The sequence below is a fragment of the Callorhinchus milii genome, unplaced genomic scaffold (assembly GCF_018977255.1).
Source record: "Callorhinchus milii isolate IMCB2004 unplaced genomic scaffold, IMCB_Cmil_1.0 Scaffold17, whole genome shotgun sequence".
Taxonomy (NCBI): domain Eukaryota; kingdom Metazoa; phylum Chordata; class Chondrichthyes; order Chimaeriformes; family Callorhinchidae; genus Callorhinchus; species Callorhinchus milii.
This window is the reverse complement of record NW_024704758.1, coordinates 7,648,072-7,663,894: the sequence shown is the minus strand read 5'-3', so window position 1 is coordinate 7,663,894 and position 15,823 is coordinate 7,648,072. Positions and strand designations below refer to the sequence as shown.

The 15,823-nt window shown below is 41.0% G+C and overlaps 1 protein-coding gene across 4 annotated transcripts in view; it reads left to right on the top strand.

The window, feature by feature from the left end:
* Positions 1-15,823, top strand: part of LOC103175090 (DENN/MADD domain containing 5A) — a 67,686-nt gene that overhangs the window by 31,156 nt on the left and 20,707 nt on the right. For 2 of the 4 annotated variants that reach the window (XM_042341387.1, XM_042341386.1), the window contains 6 exons: positions 370-479; positions 1,366-2,038; positions 7,716-7,903; positions 10,100-10,414; positions 12,985-13,200; positions 13,750-13,984. In XM_042341387.1, coding sequence (XP_042197321.1) covers positions 370-479; positions 1,366-2,038; positions 7,716-7,903; positions 10,100-10,414; positions 12,985-13,200; positions 13,750-13,984 — 1,737 coding nt within the window. Of the gene's footprint in view, positions 1-369; positions 480-1,365; positions 2,039-7,715; positions 7,904-10,099; positions 10,415-12,984; positions 13,201-13,749; positions 13,985-14,767; positions 14,870-15,823 lie in introns of all 4 variants that reach the window. The other 2 variants (XM_042341385.1, XM_042341384.1) reach the window with 2 other exon arrangements.

Below are 15,823 nucleotides of genomic sequence, written 5' to 3'. Positions count from 1 at the left end.
GGCACGGCAAGTGACGAAATTGTTTATTTTTCAAACAAACAATTGGATAAACAAAAGAAGCCCTGAATTTTTTTTACACTGAGTTATGCAGAAGGTCAGTGATTTAAGAATGAAGTTCCAACATGCACATTTGGAGCCTAATACACCATGGCTTTCAATCAGTATTTAATAATGTTTACTGTGTAAGAATCTCTTGTGCTTTCTTGACAAACTCCTTGGCCAGCATGTTACAAATTCTATCTTTCCTTTTGTAGGGTGACTTATTGTGCTTTAAAACTGTCCTTTCCTGGTTTTTTTGGTCACTGCTGTGCTTTTGCTGTTCTGCCTTTAAAAGTAGAACACTTTTTTACCAGTTCTTCTTTCTTACAGGTGAAGATTACGAGCAGAGCCCACTGAGGAGAACCTTCAAATCCAAAGTGTTGGCTCACTATCCAGAGAATGTGGAGTGGAACCCCTTTGATCAGGATGCTGTGGGGATGGTTAGTATGCATAACACAATCTGAGAACTTGGACTAAACACAGCCAAATGAGGAAATGTTTTTGTCTCAGTATTGGGACAGAGCTGAATGTTGCTTTGACCGTCCTGCACCCTGGAGTGGTAGGACGTGTGCTTGTCTCCCGATTGCCAGGGTGGGTTACAAGTCTTGTCTGTGCTCTTGTTGGCAAGCACAGGGAAGGAAATGAAATTACAGGTGAGGCCATCATGGCCAATAATTCTGCCCTTCTTATAATGCAATAATAATGGGACACATTTTGTGTGTATGGCAGCAGTGGTTTCAGGATCCTTTAGACTAGGAACATAGGGATCTACAGGATTACAAAATATCATCTCGGCCAATCTAGCCGGTCCCTCCCTCTCTCTCACCGGGATAAATATGCCAATTGTAGAAGCCAACTGTTGCCCCGATCGAATTCAAATAACTTGTCACAGAACTAGAATTAAACTTCTAACAAAGGGTCATGGACCTGAAACGTTGACTCGCTTTCCTTTCTCCATAGATGCTGCTTGACCTGCTGAGTTTTCCCAGCTCTCTCTGTTTTTGTTTTAGAATTAAACTAGAATCAGTCTGGTTTGTGCTCCTGATCTCAGTTGCGTGAAGGAGTGGAGACGTATTCATAGATCTTGTAATCTTGTGATTCCAGTTATGTATTAATTTGGCTCCCTCAACCTGTAGGGTTTATTACACAAATGCTGTTTTCTGTTGTTGCCAACATTAGAGGGATTTTGGGGGAAATTAATTTAAGTGGATGGAAGCTTAGCTCAGTGTTTTCTAAGCTGGTTAGGGTTTGAATCAGTACTGATGGACGGATGCTCACGTTTAAGATGGCCTAATGTACTGTAACCATGTTTCTTTTGCATTCAAGCTCTGCATGCCCAAAGGCCTTGCGTTTAAGACTCAGTCTGACAACAGGGAACCACAGTTCCACTCGTTCATCATCACTCGTGAGGATGGCTCTCGCACATATGGATTTGCCCTCACATTTTACGAGGAGGTGGCCAGCAAGCAGATCTGCAGCGCAATGCAAACCCTGTATCACATGCACAACGCAGAACAATACGACATCCTTTATACCTCATCTACAATCTGCATCAACTCATCTGAGAGTAATTCCGATGACTGTGGTGACCTGCCCACTGGCATAACAAAACTACAACGTTTTAATTCATACGACATTAGCAGGGACACACTCTACGTCTCAAAGTGCATTTGTTTGATTACACCCATGCCTTTCATGCAAGCATGTAAGAAGGTGCTTGAGCAACTCCATCAAGCTGTGACTTCTCCTCAGCCCCCTCCATTGCCATTAGAAAGTTACGTTTACAACATACTGTACGAGGTGCCACTCCCACCAGCAGGGAGGTCTTTGAAGTTTCTTGGTGTTTATGGCTCAATTGTTTGTCAAAGGCCAAGCATCAATGAACTACCACTGTTTGACTTTCCAATCAACGAGATGTTTGAGTTATTGGGCCTGGAGAATGTACTGCAACTCTTCACCTGTGCATTGCTAGAGATTCAGATACTTCTGTACTCGCAACGTAAGTATGCTGTGTGTACCTATTTCACTCCATTTACCCAGTAATTCCTATGAAACACTTAAGACGTGTCCTTTCAAAGTGATGAGGAGCTATACCAAATGCAACAGTTATTATCATCATTATTGTTCATTCATGCATAGCCTGTCACTCCTAAACCGCAGACACGATCTGGTGTTGCCGTTAATTTCAAATAGCCAAATATAGCAGTTATTAGCACATCGTTGGGAGGAGAATGCATTGACATTGATATAAATGAGAAAACACTGTACATTAAACGTCCATAAATTTCACTGTTTGCACACTAGATGGGGAAGATCGAAGCACGTGACAAACCAACATTTAAGTATTCAAGAACAAACAGATGATTGTCTTGGGTAAAGACAGTCTGGAACAAATAATAATGATTGATTTTTTTTAAGAAAAACGGTTTAAAATTTTAATGAGGAAGATCCTATGTTGCTGGAGCTTCATTAGAATCTGACGCCTCATATTGTGCACCATCATTCTGAAGGACTCTGACAACTGACTGATAGCTCTTTGATGGCTGCTAACTGTAGGAAACCATTGATCAATTCTGTCAACACATGTCTCTGAATAATTAGGACAGCTACATTTGCTGGAGACTTTCTTTTTCTAATTATAAAATCAGCTCAGCGGGCAGACTTTATGTGGAGAACGATTTTGAACAAGGGGGAATTTCTCTTCCTCTACTTCTCTTGTAGATTTTTCTTAAAATAAACGTGTTTTAATGCAGTAAAGTGGCTGTCGGCTGCAGAGAGGCAGTGCGGGGGCTGGGGTGGGAATTTGCAGAAAGTGGAAGAAGATTTCAAAACAGTTCAGTTTTGATTTATTTTTATCCTTCGCTCTTTCCAGTGGTATATGCTCCAGGTTCCAAAACCTGGACCCAGGCTTGTGCTTGAGAAGAGATAGTCAGTCTAGTCTAACGTTTCAATGCAGAGCTAGGGGAGCGCTGCATTGATGGAGGTGCCTTCCTTCGGATGAGATGTTAAACCGAATACCGAGCTGCCATCTGCCTTGTTCAGGTGGATGTTAAAGGTCCCACGCACTGTTCAAAAACAGAAGCGAGTTTCTCCTGGTGTCCTAGCCAAGGTTTCCCTAAATATAAAACTGGTCATTCATTTCATGCCATCTCTCTCTTTCAAGCCACTGACCCCTCCCTTGCCTCCTTCAAGACCCATTTCAAGTTCCTCCTCTTCGACCGTGCCTTTGGTCACCCACCTTCACCTACACTCCCTGCCCTCCGCCCCTCCTGATCCCAACCACCAGCTCGGGTACGGATCCCTGACTATCCAGCGCTTAAGGACATCGTCCTGATGTGAAAGGCGCTATACAAACGTAATGTGTTGTTGTGACCTCGTGACCCTATGGCAGTGAAGGTCAGGGCTTTGATAGATGGGCCTGGCTTTTTCCCATGCCTTAAACCTCAGCTAATTCCTCATTTTCTTGGGATTGAAAGTAAAGTGCTAAAAGAAAACCAAAAAAGCTTGTAGCACTCATAGAAGGCTGGACATTAATCATTTTTAATGAAGTGCTTCTCAGACACTGGACCTGGGAACTGTCAGGAGAAAATGAAATGCCGCATTTGTAGTTTTGTTATTCTCAGTGTGAGCGATGTGGTTGGAGCCATTCTAATATCTATTGATTCCGTTTAGTTTGGCTGTGTCAGAATGTGGCAGGAATTCATTTATTCTTTGGGGGTAAATGATGTCAACAATTTCAGATTCCAGCATTATTCTTTTAAACTTGGTGATTTGTACCCCAGTGACTTTTTTTCTCCTTTCTTATTACTATTATGTACGTTCGTACATCCTTGGAGTACACTCTAAAATGAAGTAAGACACAAAAAATGAATAGAAGTGCATACTTGCAGAGAAATCCGATTACTGGACTATTTTACCGAGTGACCTTTTTATGAAAGGCTATTAAAGTTATGGCTGGGAATGCCAATAGAGTTCTGGCTACAATGTTTTCTTTAGAAGCTAGAAAAATATCAAGCTGTTCATGCCAAAGCATTGTCCAACATACTGTCAGCAATGTTTCCTGTGAAGACTCCCTATGGCGACTGAGACCTTCCCTGTCTCCAGTCTACACGTACGTCTGTTAAACTCTGAATACAGATCATTTCCTCACTGTCGTTTTATCTGCTGTGCGCAGTTAGCTGCCAGGTTTTGCCCACAACATTTACAGTCCATTCACTTTGCAGTATATTCTGTGATGCTTTGAAATGACTCGAAGATTTGACAAAAACAGGCCCAAAACACCCAACTTCTTTTAGATATGATTAAATCTCGTGTTGTTTGCACTCTTCAATATTTTCATCATCAGAAAAGAGCTCCCCTTATGGCCAGCTGTGTGCAGCATCACCCGATGTAGCACCGAGCCATATAGATGAGAAGGTCTGTGCTCAGTTAGCTGAACTCAACAACAGTTGTCGTCAACATTTGTGGATTAGGGTCAAAGTCAACCAGAGTTCCTACTGCTGTTTGCTCTTCAGTGATCACCAGCTGGTGGTGCATATGTATGAATGTCAGCTGAGACCAAGGTCTCCGACACATGCGGAAACCCATCATCGTGCTTCGCTTAAGAGTATCCAAACCAAACTGAGAATTCCATGCCATTGATATGTTTTCTCCTCGTGTTTAAATAACCTGTCAGTACTTACATGTGGTGAGTGTTCGTTCACACATGAAGAACAGTCACTTGGACGAAGCCCCCGAGAGCGATTGGCGCCAGTGGAAATGAATTCAATCAAGAAGCCAATGCCTTCAGAAGAGGAGGGGGATGGGAGGAAATCCCTGGTTGAAATATTTGTCAGGGGAAAGGAAAAACGCTGCCAGAAAATTGAATACAGATGACACATCTGGTATGCAGCCTGGAGCCCATTCTGTGAAAAAGCTGTGAGCTGGACAAAAATGAAGAAATTCCTGCAGAATATGTGTGGAATGCACATTTAGAGTTCATGTTCAGGATCACTAATACTGTATGTTGGTGTGCGTGTATGTGAGTGGGGTATGTGGTATGTGCGTGGGTTAGGTTCGCTGTTCAAATAAATTTAGCCTTTTTTGAATTAAATCCAAAAATCTAAATACCGGTGATAATAACTGTGTCAAAAGCAAAATAAGCACTACATGCAAACACAAAGTGTTCTGACATAAAATTTAAGACCTTCCCCGCCCCTCCATGAGTTGTATTGCTCACAAATGTAACAATTTCTAATAAATAAATGCAATTTATAATCTGTCAATCCTTAAAAAAATTATTCCAGTTAATTGTAGATATATTAATACCCCAAATCTGTCAAAATGTGTAATAGCATCAATTTTCATGCAGGCCTATTTGGTATGATGAATTATGTCAGAGTTAATATCCCTGCAGGAATGCTGCTACAGTACACATTTGTGAGGGACATGGTAAAGAGACATTATGTTAATGACTACTGCTTCTGTTCCCCTTACTCATGTGTGAGTTTTGACCATTGCTGTTTGACTCTCTGTCCAGTGTGTGGGTGTGTTTAACTGATATTGCAAAATACAAAGCTGAGGAATTTGTGTTAAATGTTTCAAGGTTTGAGAAGACATAATTTTCTGTGCTCCCTGAATCCTTTTGAATTTGGACAAAACTACTTCATTACCAAGTGGAGTTTGTAATTCCAGCCATTATAAATGATCATTTGGGAAGAAACTAGGGAGCGCTTTGTTTTGGAGTCTGAGATAGCATGCAACTATTTATAATAAAGTGACTGAAGACATTTGTTGGTCGTCTTCCGGAGCTCACAATTGGACATTTTGCTGTGTGAAGCCTTCATCCGTGAATGAGTTAAGTTACAAAGCACAAATGCTTCAGTTCAGCTCAAATCTCAGGAACGTTACCTAAGCTGATGATGATTATTTAAAGAAAAGTGTGATGTATCACACATGTTTCATGATGAAAATTTAAATGTACATGGAAACTAATTTTGCTGTTGTGGGTGACCCAGTTTACACACTGTAATAGCATTTCAAGGTTACTGTGTAACTGGGATGAAAAATGTGAAATATGAATACAGAACTTTATTGCGTTGCTATCCTGAAGGTCTTACGATGTAAATATATATTCAGCAGCTGAGTTACCTATTCAAAAGAGTGCCTTTGAAGACTCTTACGGACCACTGATTTTGTCTTGTAAGTGAACTGCAGTATTTGGTCATCTACTTTGGAAAATCCTCAGCAAGATGTAACACTGCCGATTTAAGATCAGCTGTAGGGCAGCTCATGCCATTTTTTCTCTGGTTCCTAAACCTATCTTTTTGCGACTTGAGGCTCCTTTTCAACCGTGTTAAGGCACCATATTTCAACTCTAGATCCTGCAGTTTCTAATAGAAGCAGCTGCCAATAGTCACTAATCACATGTGTTCAGCGATACCAGGAATTTGCCCAACCTCACTGGACTGGAAGGTCCTCACTGGAGATTCTTGTCTTTACTTGGTTGACATGAAGCAAAGTCTCCTGGTGCAGAGACTATCCAGGAGTTTATTCCGTTTAGAGATCGGTTGATTTACCCGACGTATGAAGATACTGTGCATTCATTTGTGTTGAATTTTTCTCTCCTGAAGAGAATGAGTATATGGATCAGTTGTTTATGGTTCTGCTGCTGTTCAGTGTTAACATCATGTTGAATCATTCTCACGAGGCAGAGCTTCAAACCGGCTTTAAATTTGACTTGTCAACGGGCTACATAAGGGATGTAGGGGAGGGTGGACGACGCACAATCTATTCTATTCCTACCTTTGCTGTCAGAGGCTTTAATTAAAATAAAACCTTTGATGTACGCTGATCAGATGCTGTTACTTTTGTTTGAAAATCTGCACTGAGCCATTGGCTGTCGTTGTTTCCATCTCCTCAACCCATCTGCTGGGGAGGGAAGTTTACCAACGTTGTGTGTGATGGGAGTGATCACGTGACTGGCATTGGTTATATGGATACTTGGGAATTCAGGCGATTGATTTAAAATGTACATTTGAACCCAGATATTGGTGGCTGAGCCTTCATCTACCACCTCCCTCCCTCCCTAAACTCCCTCTTTAAATCCCTCTCTATTTGTCTTTAAAAGACTCGTGAAAACCTATCTCTTCGGTTACTACCTCCTCTCCCTTACCAACCTCCTGCTTGATGTCTGGCAAGTCTCTGTAAAACACTTCGAGACTTTGGCTTATGTTCAAGGCACTGTATAAATGCAAGTTGTTCTGTTTTGCTATTTTTATTTTCCTGCGTGTGGGAGTCTTGGTACACTCTGTACTGTTCAAACTGAAGGATGGCCGATATAATTGCAAGGTTATCAAGTGATGGTTCTTTGTTTGCAAGGATACACAGTCAGTCTGTACTGTGAGAGTGAACATTATCATCCGTACTAAGGTTTCGATCATTGAAAGTTTTGGGGGAGGGAACATTTTGCAAGGCTTTTTGTGAGCTGTTCAATAAAAATGGTAACATTTCTTTAGCGATAGCAACTCCACATTTTCTTAACATTCCCAAGAAAGCGACAACAATCACCCCCTTGCCAGATGGCGAGAGTAGAATAAATCATCTCAATGCCTCGTTTGATTATGGTTTATGATGTTTCTAGATTAAACCTAAGGAATGACTTGACAGTTATGTGTGTGTGTGTTTTTTTTAACCAGATTACCAGCGACTGATGACAGTGGCGGAAAGTATCACTGCATTGCTGTTCCCATGTCAGTGGCAACACGTGTATGTCCCTATCCTTCCTGCATCTCTCCTTCATTTCTTAGACGCTCCTGTTCCTTACATGATGGGTTTACATTCCAATGGGGAGGATGACCGATCCAAACTGGAGCTACCGCAGGAGGTAGGTAATTTTACGTGCATTTAAATACCTCCACACCTGTAACACCTCCAGCTGCAAGAGAGCCATTGCCTGATCTACTAGTGTTTCTCATTAATCTAGGATATTCCTTGGGAAAAAGATTAACAGATGGACACAGCGGTGTGGTGATCAACGATAATCCTTAAAAAAAAACATCAGCCTGAGACACAGGTTTAAATCTCGAGTTCTAAGTGATTAAAAAAAAAGTGAGCAACGTTCAAAATGACTGGAGAGATTGGCAAGGCAAAATGCCACAAAAAAGGGAATCTGCATTTTTTTGTAAAAAAATGGAAGTGTTACGTAATTGACTTCTGTAATTTTCGTGATTATTTTCCCCAATTTATATTGTCTCGCTTGTGAACATTTTCGAAATCACCGTGAATAATAATTCAGGAGTTGCAATGGGACTTGGTCCATCAGATAACCCTGACGTAAATTAACAATGCTAACATTTAAAACGATGCCCGTTAGCTCTGCCTAAGGACGTAGTAACAGATTTCTTTACAGTGCCTGAACACAATCCACTAAAGTCATAATATACCCACGTTACTGAAGAACAATACCTCTTTTATCCCTGGCCAAGGTTATTTCTGGTTAAAGTGTTGTATTGAAAGTGGCCTTGACAATTGAACCTTTTGCAGGAGGCTAACCAATCTGCCTTTTGCAATCTGTGCATTCATTTCCTCTCCTATTTTTAGCTTGGCTTTTAAATTTAGTTGGGTGCGTTATCTCAAAATGGCATGTAGTGGGACGCTGCTCTGCACAATTGGCTGCCCCTTTGGCCCACAACATATATATACAGTCATTACACATTGCGGTATATTCTGTGAAGCGCTTTGAGATGTCTCAAAGACCTGATAAGGCGCTATATCAAATGCAAGGATTATTATTATTTTATTTCTCAATTTGCAGCATTAAAACGCAATGCCTTCTAGTTTTGTCTTAATGAATTGTGTGCATGCGTGTTCGTGCGCACAGATACAGATACTGCTCTGTGCTTTTAAAACTAAGTTTGACTCTAATCGAATGGTCCTGAAACAATTTGCTATTTCCTGGTTCTGATTTGCTTTGTGGCAACCTGCCGCATAGTTCTGTAGAAATGAGTGTACAACTTGTGTACCAGATGGTCTTATAGAAGATATTTGAGCTTTTGGCTGGCTGCCTGTTTTGTTTTACCCTGGGGCAAAACAAGATGTTTTTGTTCACCAAATTCCTTTTGTCAATGCATTCCTTTTCTGTTAATCCTGCTTTTGAAAATGAAGGTGCCTTCTCACCTGCAGATCACTCTGGTCACGACGGGTTTTAAAATCAATTTGCTCTTCGTCTGTGGAGAAAGGAATGGTCTTGCTCAGATGGTGAGGGACGGTGTTTAAACTGAGCCGACTGCTATTACAGCAGCAGCAATTTATATTTATTTTGTGGTTGACAGCAAATGTGTGTGTGCAGTGGGGATGCCCTTGATAAAAGAACAAGTTGATCTGAAATAAATCACTTGTAGACTTCCTCCTTTCCCCTTTGCTTTTAACATCTCCTCTAAATGGAGTCCTGTTAAAGCACAGTAAGTGAGAGGACCCGGGTTAGATTCCTGGCGGAGCAAAACCTTAGGCAAGTTTCCTTACTCCATATGCTTCTGTTTACCTAGCAGTAAGTAGGAACCTGGTTGTTAGTCAATTGCTGGATCGCTTTCTATGGGTGATAATCCCTTAAAAAAGTGTGGTCACTCAATCCACAACTGTGTGCAATTGGGTGCTGCGTTTCGTCTACAAAATATACAGTCAATTCACTTTACAGTATATTGTGTGAAGCGCTTTGAGATGTCTCAATGATGTGATAAAGCACTGTATCAAATACAAGGATTATTATTATTATTAAAAGTAGACAGCAGGGGCACTTTGACTTTTGTTTCTCCGTGAAGGGCTCTGAGTCACCAGTTGTCGTACCCTTGCGGATATCTGTTCCTCAGCACAGAGCAGTGATTGAATTTGGGTCCATTCTTATCTGAATGGTTCAGTGTCACATCGGGCAGTCCATTTACTCTGGCACTGAGGAATATATTGCTTATCCCAACAGTTTAAATGCTAATCTTCCTTCTTGCTCAAAAAATATTATGCTACGTGCGTGCGTGTGCATGTGTGTGTATATTATATGATGTGTGTGTATATATTTTATCTCTTTCAGGCCAATCTCTGCTTTGTAGACATAGACAACCATTTCATTGAACTCCCAGAAGACTTGCCACAATTTCCAAATAAATTGGAATTCATTCAGGAAATCTCGGAGATCTTAATGGCATTTGGGATTCCACCAGAAGGGAACCTGCACTGCAGTGAAAGTGCCTCCAAACTGAAGAACTTTAAAGGCAGAGATGTTTGTGATAAAAAGAATGGAAACCTGGCTGGATCTGCACGCAACACATATGAATTACTGAAGGAGAACGAGACCATGGTCAGGCTGCAGGCTCTTGTCCAAAGGACTGGTGTCAGTTTAGAGAAGGTTAGTTTTTATTTTACACGGTGTGGAGGTGGGGAGCAGAGGGAACTGTTCAAGGTCTCACTGATGGCTCTTGAAGATCTTTGTGATTCTGGGGTGTCAATGGAATGTTTCAGGATAAGAGGGCAATTTATGGTTACACTGGAGGTTGGCTTTGGGCTTGGAGAGTCTAATTTGGCCCATCGAGCCTTTGCTGGTACCAGCTCCACTGCAACTAACCAACTACACAAAAACCCTGGCTTGCCGGACTAATGGGGAGATCCAGTCTGGCAAGTCGTAATTTCTGGCAAAGTGTAATTACGATGCTGTAACAGGCATTTAATGGCTTTGTTCAGTGCCGAAAAACGGCAGTAATTGTTTGAATCCCGCGAGCAGAAGATAAGCAACACAGACACACACCATCGCCCACCACCACCACCATGCAAAGCCTTTATTAGCCAGGTAACAGCATTTTTTTAAAAAACCCACAAGGTTGACAACAGTTCATGGCATTGCCGAGGGCTCAGCTGATTGATTATCTCAGTGTTCCCCGTCGTCCAAACGAAAATCAGCTCAACATACAGTAACATGTTGTCCTGTGATTCAGCAGCTGATGTTTGTAACCGCCTTGAATCTGGTCCGAGATTTAGCTGTTTATCTGACACAAGCATTAATATATTCTGGCCTAATGAAAGATCTTTCTTGAACCACACATAGTCAATCACAGTGGCCCAGATAACTTGAGAAAAACAGCCTCTGCTTTTATCAACACATAGCATTGTACAGCTGTCTTTGTGGGGGAGGGAAAGCTTTTTGAATCTGATCATGAGATTGAGTGTTTTTTTTTACCAGCAATATCAGCCATCCACAAAATGGGTTCCTTGGCAGCTGTCACGAAACCTTTCATTTGTTAATTTTGAGACCCACTGAGACGTTTAAGATCGATTACGCACACCTTTAGCACGATTAGCACAAAGCCTATTTTTAATAAACATTTTTAATCAAAACCTAACCAGGAGCTTTCATTGTGCTCATTTGTTAATTTCTTAAAAGCGAGGGCATCAAAGGAGTAAAGCCACGATTTGTGGAGTCCTGTAGCTTTGCATGCGAGAGACCTGGGTTTGATTCCCAGCAGGGTGAAACTTTGGGCAAGTTTCCTTACTCCACACGCCTGATAATAATCCCTCAAGAAAGAAAACAATAATAAATTGATTATTTCAAACCACGACTGTTTGTGGGACACTGCTGCATTTTGCCCACAAAAAAAATACAGTCAATTCACTTTACAGTCTATCCTGTGAAGTGCTTCTAGACGTCTAGAAGATGTGAAAAGCGCTATATCAAATGCAAGGATTATTATCATTATTAGGTTTTCTTTCTAAGTACACATCCCTGTTCTAGGGAGATAAAACATTAGATAACAGCATTTTGTATCTGAAGACACAATGAAGATAGGTTAAATGCAGGCTGTTGCCCTGCAAACAGGATCTATTTTTATTTGTGTTGGCCTTGTGCACAGCCAGCCTGTTTATACTGATTGAGTTGGGAGGCTAAATTGGCTCTGGCTTTCACACGGTTATGGTGGCTCAAATCCGCCTGGTTGACTGATCCTAGTCCCTCTTCAGCACCCTCTACCGGTAGTTCACAGGTGTCGCAGTAGCTGCCAGAGAAATGGCTGATTTCACAGCTGTCTGTCTGGCAGCAATGAAAGATTATAAATTCAATACCAAGCATTGCATATGTCGTGTCAGGTTTGGTCAGATAATTGAAGCTATCATACTACGTGCTTCGTGCAGTGACTGTAATTAATTCTTATCTCTGACTATATGTCTGAGTGAATATCATTCAACATCCGCAAATTTGGGTTCTTGCTAATTGTTTGTGAAATAAGCTCTGTATGGTTTCACCTCACTCTTTTTATGTTAATTTACTTTTCCATTTATTGACCTTTTATTAAACTAAGTATTGGTAGAATGTTTTTATTAAAGATTGCTGATCTATAAATAGTTTCTTCCTTTTTTTAATGTGTAATTTGGATTCAAATTATAACTTGAAAACATCACTTTCACTACAGCTTTGATGACAAGAGTGGTTCAATTTGATCTCATCATTCTAGAATACCATTCCTATCATCGTCCCATCCAGCAGTCTCTTAAATGGTCCAATCACCCGCCCACAACCTCCTTTCCCAGTAACCTTGTTCCAGCCATTAACCATTTTGTTCATTAGTAATTTAGATAATAATTAATTCCATCTCTTTATGCTCATCGTCGTATTTCACAAACTTGTCTCCTTATTTATTGGTGCCAGAATGCTGAGCTCACAGTACAGTTTCATGTCTTGGGCATGAAACAGTCTAAAGTATTTTGATATGTCATTTCATTTTAATTACCCTTTCTCTCTATATAATTTTCTGCTGTGTAGGAATTTACGTTGTGCAATCAGGAGTTGTTTTAATCCTCAGTATATTGGTATTATTGTAGATTATTTTAGAATTATGTCTTTACAGATTTATTTTTTTCCTGTCCTGTATTGTAAGTTGTAAAAGTATGGTTGTCCGGAAAGGGTGACATTTGCCTGTTTGGTTGCTGCAGTTTGAGGTGAGAGAGGAAGCCAGCAATAACAAAGACATGAAGGTGCACTGTGATGAAGAGGAGCTAAAGGTTCATCAACTGAACATCCAGATCAGGGAAGTCTTTGCCAATCGCTTCACTCAGATGTTTGCAGATTATGAGGTGTTTGTAATTCAGCCAAATCAGGATAAGGAATCCTGGTTCACTAACCGTGAGCAGATGCAGAACTTTGATAAGGTGAGTTAAAATCTTGGGTTGTATTGTTCGCTGTTTGCTGCACAATATATTGCTTCTGTGCTATGTACAACTCTTTAGTGGTATTAAAGATGAATAATTGCACCCCGGTAAGAGTCGGTGCCTTCAGAGAGAAGCATAAAGTGCTGTTCTGAGTAGAACTGAAACACGTTCAGTTATTGTGTAAAGAGTTTAAAGACATTTGACTTAATTTGTGTGTGGTTTGAATGATCACTTCATCTTGTCAAGGCTCACGAGAATTGGAATAATTACAAACTACTGAGGAAATGTTCTAGCTAAGATAGATTTGGAAGATCAAAGTGTCCATTTCAGTGTTGTATGTTCTGGGGACTGAGCCCATCAGTACAAAGTCTATCAACAGAGCTTCTACAACAGAGTGTAATGCCCTGAAGGTGATAATGCACATGCACATATTGTTAGCAGAGCGTCTTCCAGTCTAGCCTTTCATTACTTCAAAGATAAATATTCTCTTCGATCTCCAATTGGGTTTGGGGTAATTGTCATCGCATTTGCTCTGTTCCTTCCTGTTAGGCTTCTTTCCTCTCAGATCAGCCTGAGCCCTACCTGCCGTTCCTGTCTAGATTCTTGGAAACGCAGATGTTCGCTTCCTTCATTGATAACAAGATAATGTGCCATGATGAGGATGAGAAGGACCAGATCTTAAGGGTTTTTGATACCCGAGTGGACAAAATCAGAACACTGAATGTCAGAACACCAACACTCCGAACATCAATGTACCAAAAGTGCACGACTATCGATGCTGCAGGTGGGTGTTGTGGCTAGTTTTCATTGTCTGAATATTCCACGAGGCCTTTATTTCATAACGGCCTTTACATGGGTCGCTGTTTCCTTAAACCATAAGTTCAGTCTCTGCAAAACAGTTAATGGTCCACGAGAAAATTCTGCCGTTTGACAGAAGCAGAGACGCTGCGTATTGTCTGAAATTGTGGCAGCCTCAGTCAGCGTCTCTTGAGAGGTGGGATTCGGTGTTGAGACCAGACCGCCCTTGTAGAAAGTTCAAACGATATATTTAGCATATTAAAAAACACAAGCATAATTAGACAGAGGTAGTATCACCTGGCCAGGGAAACGTTTAGATGTAAACTCAAATGTTCTTTCAGCTAAAGGGATCCTATTGAACAATGTTTGGAACCCAGTACTGATGCTGAACATAGTTAATGATACATTGGGACTGAGCTTTCTTTCCTCCTGTTTGGAAGGATTTCCTCTCTAAATGGATCTTCAGCTAAATGCTAACCAGCGAAAGGCATGAACTGCACAGGACTTACAATCCAGTGTTGTTATTTTAAAATCTGCGTTAAAGGCTTTAAAGTGAAGAGAGCACATAGATTCTGGCATCTAAATAAGGGATTGTTTTATCGCTTAATCCGAGATCCAGTCCAGACAAGGCCTAGAGAACTGGACCTTGTTTCTATCCCGTAGACTAGCTACTTACTTTAAATGGCTTTCAAATGTGCAAATTCACAGGATTTACTGTTCGGAAGTCTTCCAATTCATGGCAATTTTGTTACTGTTTTGCTGTTTGCAGATGCACAATTAAAAAAGAGGTTTGAAAATATTGACATATTTGCTCCATCTCCTCGACTTGTTGGAACGGAGACCTGCAAAGCAGATCTTAGTAAATATTCAGGTTTTGTTTGTTTTTGTTCGTGGTGATTTTATCTTCTGAACTTCTTGTGCTTGCTTTTCTTTGAATCATGAAGAAGTTGCTAAAAGTTTCAACCGAGTTAGAGGTTTCAGGATTTGTACACCCCATTCACACCATCCCTCTAATTTCCGATTTTAAACTGGATTAGGAGCCAAATGGGTATTACATTGTAGTTTTAAAACTGATGCTGTTATTTCAATAATAATAATAGTAATCCATGTATTTGATATAACGCCTTATCACATCGTTGAGATGTCTCAAAGCGTTTCACGGGATGTACTTTAAAGTGCAGTGACTGTGTATTTTGTGGACGAATGCGGCAGCCAGTTGCACAGCAATGTCCCGCAGATAGCCATGGGGTGAGTGATCAGTTTTATTTGGGGGATTGTTGGCCGTGACACCAGGAGAAACTCCCTTCTCTTTTTGAATAGTGTCACGGGATTTTTTAACGTCCACCTGAACAGACAGACAGGACCTCGGTTTAAACATCTCATCCGAAGGACGGCATCTCCGACAATGCAACACAGCTCCAGTACTGCATTGGAGTGTCATCTTGAGTTCAGGTCCCGACGTGGGATTGGAACCCACAACCCTCTGACTCAGGGGAGAGAGTGCTACCACTGAACATCTTCCATCTCCTCTCCCCACCCCCCACCCCTCCCCCAAGCCCTGGGAGCTCAGGCAAATTTTAGTATACTTAAAATCACAGTTTATTCCAGCCCTCCACACTGGTAATTCTGTTTCTCTCTCTGCTTTCTCTCTCTCTCTCTCTCTCTCTCTCTCTCTCAAAAATGAAGACCTTAAATGTGAAAAGAAACAAAATTCTTCTGGATAACCTTAAAGTTGTGATGGTCTATCAGGGTTTGATATGATAACGGTGATGGGCACTTCTCTGTCTGATCGTTTCACCTGGGCACTGATTCTTCTGGAAGCAAT